The sequence below is a fragment of the Phacochoerus africanus genome, chromosome 8, assembly GCF_016906955.1.
Source record: "Phacochoerus africanus isolate WHEZ1 chromosome 8, ROS_Pafr_v1, whole genome shotgun sequence".
Taxonomy (NCBI): domain Eukaryota; kingdom Metazoa; phylum Chordata; class Mammalia; order Artiodactyla; family Suidae; genus Phacochoerus; species Phacochoerus africanus.
The window spans coordinates 154,965,635-154,979,354 of NC_062551.1; the positions used below are offsets into that span (position 1 = coordinate 154,965,635).

Below are 13,720 nucleotides of genomic sequence, written 5' to 3' on the forward strand. Positions count from 1 at the left end.
AGGCTCTAATCCTCCTGCCAATACTTACCATCAGTGTACATCTGGGCTATCAAAACACCAGTAATAGTTATAACAATACATACCCAGTACTTACTATGAGTCAGTACTGTTTCATTCGTTCACTTAAATCCCCAGCCACCCTAGGGTGTAGGTACAATGATGTCTTTTTTTAGATGAGTAGATTGAGGCAGGGGGTCAGGTAATGCACGGAAGGTTCCACAGCTAATACTCCTTGCAGAATCCATCAAACCTACCTCCTCTTGCCAGCCCCAAGCAGGAGCATCCAGCCTTCCTTCCGGTCTGACCACGTGACTCCTAGCTAGCAGGCACTTTCCCTTCCCCACCCCACAAGTGCTTTCAGAAATACACATTGGCCTTTGGTGGGAAAGGAAGTGTCAATTCTATTACCCACCCACCCTGAAATACATGAGGACTAATGGAAACAGAGCCTTAAAGGCCCAAGCAAGTGCCTGGCACACAGAGGGTCTCATACCCCCAATCCCCCTCTTACTGGCCTCAGGACTGTGGGTGACACCCTTTCTCCATCCCAGGGAGGTGCATCAACCGTAGACTTCTTTGCAATGGTGACAATGACTGTGGAGATCAGTCGGATGAGGCGAACTGTAAAAGGATTTATAAAAAGTGTCAGCAGGAAATGGACCAATACTGGGCCATTGGCAACCTGGCCAGTGGGTAAGTTACTGTCTTTCTGTTGTGAAGCTGGAAGGGTGTTAGTTCAAGTCGGAGTCCCCAGTGCACAGGGAGGCCAAAACAAACCAAAATGTCGCAGTTTGGAGCAGATAAAGGTTTACTGTAGGACCATGCAAGGAGACCTGTGGCTTTTGCCCCCAAGATATCCCCAATTCCCTGAACCAAAATTGCAAAGCATTTTTAAAGGCAAAGTGAGAGAGGGGCATGGTTGGTTGTTGCAAACTTCCTGGTGGAGAAGTTCTTTGTTCTTGTAGCTCTCCACAGAGGTCAGGTCAGGATGTTCCTGTAAATCTCCAAAAGATACATGTTATATACTTCAAAGAGGAGCTAACTCAGCATAGGATATGGGGGAAGGGCCAGCCCCGGGGAAGGCCCAGTAGGGTCCTGCTAGGTTATGAAAGCAGGTAATTCTGGAGAAGAGAGAGGAAGGGAAGGGATAGAAGCAGAGTGGCTCTGCTTTTCCTTTCTGAAAAAGGGCTGGAAGATAAGCTCTATGGCTCTTTTCTGAGGACAGTTCTGGGAGCTCATGAGCATGTGCCATGGATAGACACGGGACAGGTGCCATGGATGGACACAGATGCAGGGAGGGCTGGGTCTGGAGCCCAGAGAGCAGAGCTGTGTGTGTGGGGGGGGAATGTTTCTTTGACAGCAGTTCTGTGACTGTGTCAGGTACTTTCTAAGCATTACCTTTGACAGCAGTAAGGGAGGTTTTATGTTTCTCTCTCCTGACATCCCAGCAGAGGGCCTGGCCAGGAGAGGCTGGTAAGTAATAAGGCAGGGAAGGAGTGGATTTCCAGCATGGCTCTGCACCGAGTCAGTGAGTCAAGCTTCTGGGGGGTCTCCAAGTTGGCTAAATGCTCTGGCAAGATGAAGGGACAAAGTCAGAAGAGGCCAAATTGGCCCGGTGCTCAGCTGCTTTCCTGTCACACTCGGCAGCCTCTCAGCCTCCAGGGGAAGAGTGAGAGCCTCCCCTTGCCTGCCTCACAAATCACGTGTGTGACATGGGATGGGGGAGGAGAGTGGCCCTGCATGGGGTTCCCTTCTTCCCACACAGAAATCAGATCTCCTTCCTGAAAGGTTGTCACGAGGGACACAGACTCCCTGAATGGGGATGACTTCCTCTCTGGACCACCTTAGAAGTTAGCGATGCTAAGCCCTGGAAGGTTAAGGGAGTTCCCAGGGTTCACACGGTGAAGACGATGACAGAGTGGACATTCAGAACCAGCAGCAGAGGCAGGAGGGGCAAAAGGATGGTGCACAGACCACGGGACCCTGAGTGAGGCTCTTACCTATACAGTGATTCAGTGTCGTCATTTGGGATGGAAGTCAGGAATACCCTTTACACCGGTTCTGTGAGGACCAACTGTGTTCATGCCAAGTAATAAACTAATATGTGTGCGGCAGCCTATGTGGTGGGAAGAAAGAGACTCTGTTCTTAAGTCAGATGCTCAGACTTTGATTCCCAGCCCCACCAGCAGCTGGCACTGAATCCTTTGGCAGATTGGTTTCCCTCCCTGTGCCTCACTGTCCTCATCTGTTAAATGGGCATGATAATCATAATACCTGTGGATTCAAGGAGCCAGTATGTGTCAACTGTCTACAGTGTTAAAGAACATAAATGAATGTACATTATTATGCTACACAAAACTCTGTCACAGGAAAGAGGGCCTAAGACAATTCTGGTAGGAAGAGAACAGGCCAACAGGCAGAAGCTGAAAGGAGATAAGAGCTCCTTTTAACAAAAACAACCCAAAAAACCCCAGCACTGTCTAGTTGTCAAAGCAGCTCAGGAATAAAGGCCTGCCCTAGGAGGCACTGAGAAATCACGTCAAATTAGAGACTGGCTTTTCACCCTTTCTAGGTGATACTAATGATATCTATACACAGGGCTTTGGGGACACTATGTAAGGTGAGGCAGTGAGCCACCGGTGACTGTGTCTGTCTCCAGTAAGACCCTCAGTAAATGGGAATAAATTTAGTATCTTGTGAGCAGGATTGCACAGAAATCCAGAGGAGACCCACCATCCCCAAGGAGCATACAGTCTAGGGGAGACAACAGATACGTAAATGGCAACAAGACTCTATCGCAGACTAAGCAGCGTTCTAAGCAATTAACAGATATGGACATGTGTGTTTCTCACCACTGCTCCATGAAATAAGATTTTCCTTATTCCCATTTTACAGATGAGGAGACCGAGATACTGAGAGGTCAACTGGTATGTCCACGGTTACATAATCCGGACATGGCAGAACGAGGCTTTGACCCGAGGTGTCTGGCTCCAGAGGCCAGTTTCTTACCTGTTAGGCTAGACCATTCTTGTAAGGCAACTGCGGTAGTACAGAAGAATAAATGCATGAATGGGGCAAGCCCAAGGTCTAATATGGGTGTGATGCAAGAGTGAGCAAAGGCTTCCCACAGCAGGCCACAACAGAGCCCAGCCTTGGAAGATAAGTATGAGGTAAAACAGTGAGTGGCTGGAAGGACATGTAGGCATAGGGAACAGCCCTTACGCAGAAGAGAAGGAGAAAAGCACACTGAAGTGAGAACACCTCTGAGTAGGGGGACACTGGGTTTGTGGTTGTGGCTGGGAGGTGCCAGAGATGAAGCTAGAAACCTGCTTTCAGGAGTTCCCATCATGGCGCAGCAGAAACGAATCTGACTAGGAACCATGAGGTTGCGGGTTCGATCCCTGGCCTCTCTCAGTGGGTTAAGGATCCATCATTGCTGTGAGCTGTGGTGTAGGTTACAGACAGGGCTCGGATCCCGCGTTGCTGTGGCTCTGGCGTAGGCCGGCAGCTATAGCTCTGATTGGACCCCTAGTCTGGGAACCTCCATATGCCAGGGGGGCGGAGTGTGCGGCCCTAAAAAGCAAAAGCAAAAAAAGAAAGAAAGAAAGTGGTTTCAACCAGATATCAAGGGTCTTGGGTGATGTGCCAAGGAATTTTGGTGTCCTTTCGTCGGTCTGTCAGGATTACACCCTCACCTCGTCCCCTTCTCTGTGCCTTCCCTGCAGGATAAATTTGTTCACGAACAACTTGGAGGGCCCAGTTCTCGATCACAGGTATTACGCCGGTGCATGCTCCCCCCATTACATACTCAACACGAGGTTTCGGAAACCACACAATGTGGAAAACTTCAACCCACAGGTACGTGCCAGCCCGGAAGCCAGCGAGGGGCAATGGCAAGAGCACTGGCTCAGGAGTCAATAGCAGGGATCAGGCAGCCTGCGGGAGAGCTAGGACACACTGCTTTTCTCTCTGAGCTTCAATTCTTCATGTCTAAAATCGGGCCTCCCTTGGGACATGTTGCAGGACTTATATACAGGGAGACAGGACACCGAGGCCTTTTTGCCAGGAAGCAGTGTTTATTCGTGCCGGCAATGGTTTAGTGGATTCATTTACAAAGGCTGAGCCCCCAAATGCAGCAGGGCGCTGTCTTATATATCTTCCACTATTTTTTCTTTTACACTTTGGTCCGTTTTGACCCCCTTATAAGGTAACATACATTCTATAATTTCTGAGTGGACAGTTATAGATACGCTTGCACCCATGGATTCAGGTTTTGTTACACTGTTACAGAACTGTGCATGCGCATACAGGTGTTGATGCTACATGTTGCCTTCCCTTTGTTCCAGGAGGGCCCTTCCCCCTCCCCACTGCAGACCCAGTGGTGAGGCTGATGTGTCCAGTAAAGGCAATGCAGAGTTGCAGTAGCATAATTATGCTAACAATAATATCATGAAGATAGAAGCACTGTAACCCAAGCAGGACCCTAGGGGGCCTTCCTGGGATAGACCCCTCCCCCATATTCTCTGCTTTAGGATCTGTAAAGTATCCCATGCCCATTTCCTGAGTTGGTTCACAAATGTGAAAACCCTCGTCCAAATAGAAGATGTTAACTACGTGATGCCCATTAGCACATAGCCCCCAGGCCTCCTGGAGCCTGAGAGCTGCTCCTGTCAACCCCTGTGACACTGCCCTGTTACCTCACCATCAGCCAACCAGAAAACTGTGCACAAGCCGATGATATGCCCTGCCACATGCCTCCCTTATCTGGCTCTTTTCTTTTTCTATCATCTTTAAAAGTTTCATTGGGTGTTCCCATTGTGGCATAGTGGGAATGAATCCAACTAGGAACCATGAAGTTGCGGGTTTGATCCCTGGCCTCACTCAGTGGGTTAAGGATCTGGTGTTGCTGTGAGCTGTGGTGTAGGTCACAGACGCAGCTTGGATCTGGCGTTGCTATGGCTGTGGCATAGGCTGGCAGCAACAGCTCCAATTGGACCCCTAACCTGGGAACCTCCATATGCCACAGGTGTGGCCCTAAAAGAACAAAAGACAACAACAACAAAAGTTTCATTGAAGTATAGTTGCTTTACAATGTTGGAATAATTGCTGCTGTACAAAAGAGTGATTCAGTTATACATACACACATATGCATCTCTTTCAGATTCTTTTCCTACGGAGATTATCACAGAATATGGGGTAGAGTTCTCTGTGTTATACAGCAGGTCACTGTTGGCCAATCACCATATACCTCAGTGTGCAAAACCCCCATTCCATCCCTTCCCCCCCAACACCTGTACCCTTTGGTAACCATAAGTTTGTTTTCAAAGTCTGTGAGTCTCTTCTGTTTTGCAAATAACTTCATTTGCATCCCTTTTTTGAAAGATTCCACATATAAACAGTATCATATTTTAAAAATGCTTTGCTGAAACCCTTTGAAAGTTTGGGGTTAGGGAGGGGGCGCTGATTCACCTGTCTCCTTGCATGGCCCTGCAATAAACCTTTCTCTACTTCAAACTACTAAGTTTCTATTTGTTTGGCCTCACTGTGCCTGTCACACAGGAACCAGCCCTAACAGGGTAGCTAGGCATTCCAAGTCTCACAGATGCCTCTGTAGCTTACCTTGCATAGCATGTTAGATGTTCTGAACCTTCATTTTCCTATCTTTAGATTTGGATTTATAAATGTTCTACTGCAGGGAGAGGATTAATGAGATGACATGTGTGAATGCTTAGCTCTCACAGTACCTGGTCTAACAAGGAGTCCTCAGCAAGTGTTAAATCTTGTTATTACCAAGTCCTTGCTTGTTAGAACCAGGCATTGTTCTGTTAGCCAATACAAATTTGTGTGCCTGAGGCAAGATGAGGCCAAACAATACTGAAACTTTGGAGTCTGGAGCAGAGAAAGTTTTATTGAGGGGCCACACAAGGAGACAGGTGTCTCCGTCCCCCAAAGCCCTGAGCTCCCCGAAGGTTTTTAGCAAAGCACTTTTACAGGCAAGGTGAAGGAGGGGCTTGGTTGCTTGTTCCAAACTTCTTGGTTTTGGAATCCTTTGTTCTCGCAGCTGTCCGCATAGGTCAGGTCACGATGTTCCTGTAAACCTCCAGCAAAACAAAAGTTATTCTCTGTGCTGCAACTTTTTATCTCTATAAAAATGGAAAAGCATTATGCCCTTTAAGGTCATTATTATGTCCATTTTGCACATGAAGAAACTGAGGCACAGGGCGGTTAAGCCAAAGGTTACCCAGTGAGAAAATCTGCATTCCACCTCAGGTGCCTTCCCACAGGCCATGCTAGAATCACATCTCTTTCCTCCCTTGGAAGCTGAAGTATTATGGGAACTGCAAGAATCGGAAGCTGAAGGCATGGGGGTGGAGATGATATGAGACTGGTCACTCCAGGACCACCCAGGCAGTGCCCCTAGTCAGTTCGTGTGCACAGCACAATGAGCACTGATTTTGGAGCAACAGCTCCTCTAAGTTTTCAAAGGCACTTTGCTGCCCTGCCACCACATCCCCCCCTGCACTGCCTTTGACTAATCCCACATCTGCCATCACTGGGCTCCTCCTCATTGGCTTGTCTTTCTGACCCCAAGTTCATCCCTTCCAACCCAACTGCTTGTCATGGACTTCCTGATCCTCAGCTGCTTCCTCTGTGGGCTCATTTTTGGATTAAGTCAACATCAGCAGGTCATCCCAAAGCCTCAGCATCTGGACACCAACACACTCTCTTGCAGCCCCTTTGTCCTCCTCTCACTCGTGTATCTTTCCTGCTCTCTCTTTTCTCTCTTTTTAAGATTTTTATTTTTTTCTATTTATAGTTGATTTATTTTTGTACCTTCTCATACAACCGAACTAGCATCCCCATGGTTTCTGGACCATACCCTGCCCCTTCCTACCACCACGCTTTTGCCTATACCAAGTCCACAACCCAGAAGGTTCTTCTACATTTCAGCCAGTGGAAACCCATATCAAGCACCCACCTCTGAGCATCAGCCCCCCCCCCAGTATTGGACACATTTCTTCTAGTGGATCAAGAGTTCTGGAGGTAGAGACATTGTTTGCCTCTGAGATTTGGAGTCCAGAGCATTTAGTCCAGTGCTTGAAAGATAACAAGAGTATAGGAGTTCCCATTGTGGCTGAGTGAGTTAAGAACCCAACATAGTGTCCATGAGGATGGGGGTTCAATCCATGGTCTCCCTCAGTGGCTTAAGTATCCTTGCCACAAGCTGCGGCATAAGTCACAGATGTGGCTCGAATCTGGTGTTGCTGTAGCTGTGCTGTAGGTCATAGCTGCAGCTCCAATTCGACCCTTAGCCTGGGAACTTCTGTATGCCACAGATGCAGCCAAAAAAGAAAACGTAGTAAGAGTATGATGAGCATCTCTTGACCTGAATTGAATGGATGTGAGTCAAAGGACATAAGGAACATTTTCTTTTTTCTTCCTTCAGACCCAAGGAAAATATGACTTTGCACTGACAGAATATGAATCATACTCAGATTTCGAACAAAATGTCACAACTGCAGCGATTAGCAAGTCTAGTTTCAGCTTTGGTTTTAAAATATCTGGAATGTTTGAATTTGGCATCAGTAGAACAAGTGATAAAGGCAAACTTTTTATTAGCAGAACCAAGCGATTCTCTCACACGGTAAGTACCCTTTGGTTGCTCTTCCATTTCTCTGTATTCATTTGAATTTTCATGTCCACAGATGTGTTTGCATTCTGTATGGCTACTAGTTCAGGCAACTTATTACATTTGCTATCTTGAAAAGCTTAGTCTTTTTTTTTTTTTTTTCATGGCTGCACCCATGGCATATGGAAGTTCTCAGGCTGGGGTTTGAATTGGAGTTGCAGCTGGGGCCTACACCACAGCCACAGCAACACCACATTTGAGCCACATCTGTGACCTACACTGTAGTTTACAGCAAAGCTGGATCCTTAATCCACTGAGCAAGGCCAAAGATTGAACCTGCATCCTCATGGAGACTGTGTTAGGTTCTTAACCCACTGCGCCACAACAGGAACTCTGAAAAGCTTGGTCTTACATCAGCGTACTTTTTAGGGAGGCCACTTCTATAGCTACTTACTCATTTTTTAGTAAGCTTTCCCCTTGGTTTTCGTTAAGCTGAAAAGCATAGCTTTACCAGAACTAAATCATCTCTGGAGAATTTTCAGTCCTTACCAATTTGACTTCTATTCCAAATAGTCAACTGAAATCCCTCTCTAGAATATCACCTGAGGTGCTTCTCCAGGTTGGGGACAATAGGGAGCCAGTGCAGGGGTTTAATTTAAACCTGGAGAGGCACCATAATAATACCATCTGAGTTTTAGGATGTCAACTCTGATTGAAACACTGAGGGGAACTAGAGGGAGATCAGTGGCGAAGCTTTATTATAACTCAAACAGAAGAGGAACCCTAAAATATTTAGAAAAATCATGAACAGAGCACCTGGTGACTGCTAAGGCTGGAAAGATGAGGGAGGAGGTCATGAGTCAGGGGCAGGACCAGGAAAAGGGAGCACAGGACCAGGGGCAGAGCTGACAGGTGGGCATAGAGAGCTGACAGGTCAAGCTGGTGAGAGTTTTCAGATGGAGGGGAAGGGAGGGGAGAATGTGTATTTCCCACCATTTCACCTTTTTCTCAACCTGCATCGCACTGTAGACACCTCTCAGCTCAGCTTACATAAACATTCCTGGATCCTTGCCCTTCATCCAGCATCAGCATCTCTCAGTCTCTTCCACACACTAGAGGTCACTGAACTTTTTCTATAAAGGGCTGGATAGTAAATATGTCAGCCTTTTCAAGGCTGTAGGGCCTCTATAACAACCCCTCGGCTCTGCCATTGCAGGGTGACAGCAGCTATGGACAACACGTTAACAAGTGGCTGTGGCTGCATTGCAGTGACACTTGATTTACAAAACCAGGCGCTGGCTTCTGTGTGCAGGCTATGGTTTGCTGACCCTTGCTGAGCACTGTAATATCCAGCTTTCCTAAAGCATCCCTTTTACTCTTCCTCGAGTGGCCTTTTTCCAGTTTTTAAAAAAGCATCATCCAAGTACTTAGTTGCTTTTGAAGGTCGCAAACCCCGTCTCCCCTGAGAGCAGTCCATGGGCACCTGTTACACCCTGCCATGTTTGCTTCTGCTTCCTTCCTTCTCGCTCCTTACTTGCTACTATAAGGAAGGGAGTCAAGAGCACCTGCTTCCAAGTGGAAAAGGACATCGGGATATTTATGAGAAATGAAGGCTGGTCGTAGAGGCCGTCTTCCCTTGAGTCTCCTAAAGGAGTCATGACTGATGACCCCCGGCTAAGAATGTCGGATGGTATTTGGAAAGTTCATCCTCTCGTTCCAGCTTCCTAACTTTAAAGGTCTGGTTTTCCCTCGTTGGTATTTCATGTAGAAAAGCGCATTTCTGCACGCGCGCTCTGACCTTGAGGTAGCGCGTTACAAGCTGAAATCCAGAAACCTCATGCTGCATTACGAGTTCCTTCAGAGGGTCAAGCAGCTGCCTCTGGAGTACAGCTACGGGGAGTACAGAGATCTCTTCCGTGATTTTGGGACCCACTACATCACAGAGGCCGTGCTCGGGGGTGTTTATGAGTACACACTCATCATGAACAAAGAGGCCATGGAGAGAGCAGGTACGCTGCCCAAGGGACCACGGCTTTACTGATGGGGCACATGGGGACTGTGGGTTAACAGGGAGAGGCTTGTCCTTGTTGGGGGAGGGTTGATAGTGTATGCACCTGGCTTTCCATTCTCCCTCCTTGGCTGTGCTGTCCCAGTTTCCTTTGCAGATGCCTCCTCCTTTTTGGAACTTGCTGGTGGTGTTGGTTTCCCTCTGCAAGCCCTGTCTGGGCCGTCCTCTTTTCTATAACTTTCTCTAGACAATAGCATCTAATCTCCTGGCTCTAAATGCCTTCAACATACAGATCATTCCCAGTGTATAGATCTATCCTGCATCTCTTCTGTGCACCCAAGAGCTCATGTGGACATGCCTCCTTGATTTCTCCATTTGAATGTCTCACAACCACCCCAAACTTAACATGCCCCCAAAGAGAACTTGGGCACATGTTGTTTTTTTTTTCTGTTGTCACCCACATCTCTGAATATGGCTTAATTCAATCAGTGGCTCAAGCCACAAACCTAAGGGTCTGCTTTGGTTATTTTTCTTTCCTTCTGCTCTGTGTGCAAGTCCTATCAGCTCTACCCTGCAAATGATCTTTTCTCTCTTTCCTGTTGCCACTTTATGCTCACCCCAGAACCAGCCTTTCTCAGAGTTTAATATGAATATGAATTATCTGAAAACCATGGAAGAGGTGGGTTTTCATTCAGTAAATCTGAAGTGAGACCCAAGATTCTGGTTGTCTCCCAAGATTTAAGGTGATAGCATTACTGCTGGTCCTTACTTTGCACAGCAGTGTTCCAGCTTATTGTCCTTGTCTCCATACTCCTAGTCAGCTCCCATTCCCCTTTGACAATCCATTCTATGTGCATGCCTTTCCACTTGTGATCAACTGCAAGTCTAAGATGTGATTTCTTCTTCCCAGTCCAGTATTCTTTCCTACAACATGGCACCTGTCAGGTTAAGTGACCTGCCCAAGGTCATGCAGTTGACAGGGCTTGGTTGTTAGTCCAGTGTACCTGAAAGAGGACATATGGTAAAGAATGTACATTTAGGTCAGTGTGACCTCAGGTACCCTTGCCAAGATCAGGGGTGCCATCCTCCCTGCCAGAAGTTTCAAAAGCACCTTTCATAGTTCCTCACTCTATTTCCTACAGGAAGGTTCTATAGTCAATTTGGGAAAACATATAATAGATCCCACTGTTAGAGTTTCACAGGCATCCTGAAATCAAGTGACCTCTCCTCCTCTTTTGATATAAGGTTTGTCACACTGGCTTGACCACAGAAGCCTGGTTTCTTGCTATACTTGCTGTCATAAGAATTTTGAGATATCATCATGGGATGCAAGGTTTAAGGAACACGCTTTGGGGAAAACTGATCTATACCAACACTGACACTTCCAGACATCAAAGCTGCCCTATTCTCCTTTCCCTGACCTCAAGGTGCTACAGAAATTGCTTCCATACTATGAACAACTATATGGCAACAAGTTTGACAATCTGGAAGAAATGGACAATTTTCTAGAATCTTACAGCCTGCCAAAACTGAATCAAGTAGAAACAGACCAACTGAACAGACCGATCACTAGAAATGAAATTGAAGAGGTCATAAAATCACTCCCTACAAATAAAAGTCCAGGACCAGATGGCTTCACAGGTGAATTTTATCAAACATATAAAGAGGAATTGGTGCCCATCCTCCTTAAACTCTTTCAAAAGGTTGAAGAAGAAGGAATACTCCCAAAGACATTCTATGATGCCACCATCACCCTCATTCCAAAACCAGACAGAGATACCACCAAAAAAGAAAACTATCGCCCAATATCTTTGATGAATATAGATGCAAAAATTCTCAACAAAATCTTAGCCAACCGAATCCAACAACATATCAAAAAAATTATACACAATGACCAGGTTGGGTTCATCCCAGGTTCACAAGGATGGTTCAACATACGCAAATCAATCAGCATCATACACCACATTAACCAAAAAAAAGTCAAAAATCATATGATCATCTCAATAGACGCAGAAAAAGCACCTGACGAAGTCCAACATCCATTCATGATCAAGACCCTCGCCAAAGTGGGTATAGAGGGAACATTACTGAATATAATCAAAGCCATTTATGATAAACCCACAGCAAATATAATCCTCAATGGGGAAAAACTGAAAGCCTTCTCCCTCCAATCTGGAACAAGACAGGGATGCCCACTCTCACCACTGCTCTTCAACATAGTTTTGGAAGTCCTAGCCACAGCAATTAGACAAACCAAAGAAATAAAAGGCATCCATATAGGAAGAGAAGAGATAAAACTGTCACTGTATGCAGATGACATGATACTATACATAGAAAACCCTAAGGACTCAACCCCAAAACTCCTTGAACTGATTCATAAATTCAGCAAAGTAGCAGGATATAAGATTAACATTCAGAAGTCAGTTGCATTTCTCTATACCAGCAATGAAATATTAGAAAAGGAATACAAAAATACGATACCTTTTAAAATTGCACTTCACAAAATCAAATACCTCGGAATACACCTGACCAAGGAGGTAAAGGACCTATATGCCGAGAACTATAAAACTTTAATCAAAGAGATCAAAGAAGATGTAAAGAAATGGAAAGATATTCCATGTTCCTGGATTGGGAAAATCAATATTGTAAAAATGGCCATACTACCCAAAGCAATCTACAGATTCAATGCAATCCCTATCAAATTACCCAGGACATTTTTCACAGAACTAGAACAAACAATCCAAACATTTATATGGAACCACAAAAGACCCAGAATCGCCAAAGCAATCCTGAGGAACAAAAACCAAGCAGGAGGCATAACTCTCCCAGACTTCAAGAAATACTACAAAGCCACAGTCATCCAAACAGTGTGGTCCTGGTATCAAAACAGACAGACAGACCAATGGAACAGAATAGAGAACCCAGAAATAAACCCTGACACCTATGGTCAATTAATCTTTGACAAGGGAGGCAAGAACATCAAATGGGAAAAAGAAAGTCTATTCAGCAAGCATTGCTGGGAAACCTGGACAGCTGCATGCAAAGCAATGAAACTAGAACACACCCTCACACCATGCACAAAAATAAACTCCAAATGGCTGAAAGACTTAAATATACGACAGGACACCATCAAACTCCTAGAAGAAAACACAGGCAAAACGCTCTCTGACATCAACATCATGAATATTTTCTCAGGTCAGTCTCCCAAAGCAATAGAGAAAAAATAAACCCATGGGACCTCATCAAACTGAAAAGCTTTTGCACAGCAAAGGAAACCCAAAAGAAAACAAAAAGACAACTTTCAGAATGGGAGAACATAGTTTCAAATGATGCAACCGACAAGGGCTTAATCTCTAGAATATATAAACAACTTATACAACCCAACAGCAAAAAAGCCAATCAATCAATGGAAAAATGGGCAAAAGACCTGAATAGACATTTCTCCAAAGAAGATATACAGATGGCCAGCAAACACATGAAAAAATGCTCAACATCGCTGGTTATAAGAGAAATGCAAATCAAAACTACCATGAGATATCACCTCACACCAGTCAGAATGGCCATCATTAATAAATCCACAAATAACAAGTGCTGGAGGGGGTGTGGAGAAAAGGGAACCCTCCTGCACTGTTGGTGGGAATGTAAACTGGTACAGCCACTATGGAGAACGGTTTGGAGATACCTTAGAAATCTATACATAGAACTTCCATATGACCCCACAATCCCACTCTTGGGCATCTATCCGGACAAAACTCTACTTAAAAGAGACACGTGCACCCGCATGTTCATTGCAGCACTATTCACAATAGCCAGGACATGGAAACAACCCAAATGTCCATCGACAGAGGATTGGATTCGGAAGAAGTGGTATATATACACAATGGAATACTACTCAGCCATAAAAAAGAATGACATAATGCCATTTGCAGCAACATGGATGGACCTAGAGAATCTCATCCTGAGTGAAATGAGCCAGAAAGACAAAGACAAATACCATATGATATCACTTATAACTGGAATCTAATATCCAGCACAAACGAACATCTCCTTAGAAAAGAAAATCATGGACTTGGAGAAGAGAC

General features: G+C 45.5%; 1 protein-coding gene across 1 annotated transcript in view; it reads left to right on the plus strand.

Annotated features, from left to right (window-relative positions):
• C8B (complement C8 beta chain) overlaps window positions 1–13,720 on the plus strand; it is a 43,951-nt gene that overhangs the window by 13,821 nt on the left and 16,410 nt on the right. Inside the window, 4 exon segments of the mRNA XM_047792370.1 lie at window positions 552–693; window positions 3,726–3,858; window positions 7,448–7,645; window positions 9,399–9,639. Of these exon segments, the coding sequence (XP_047648326.1) occupies window positions 552–693; window positions 3,726–3,858; window positions 7,448–7,645; window positions 9,399–9,639 (714 nt within the window).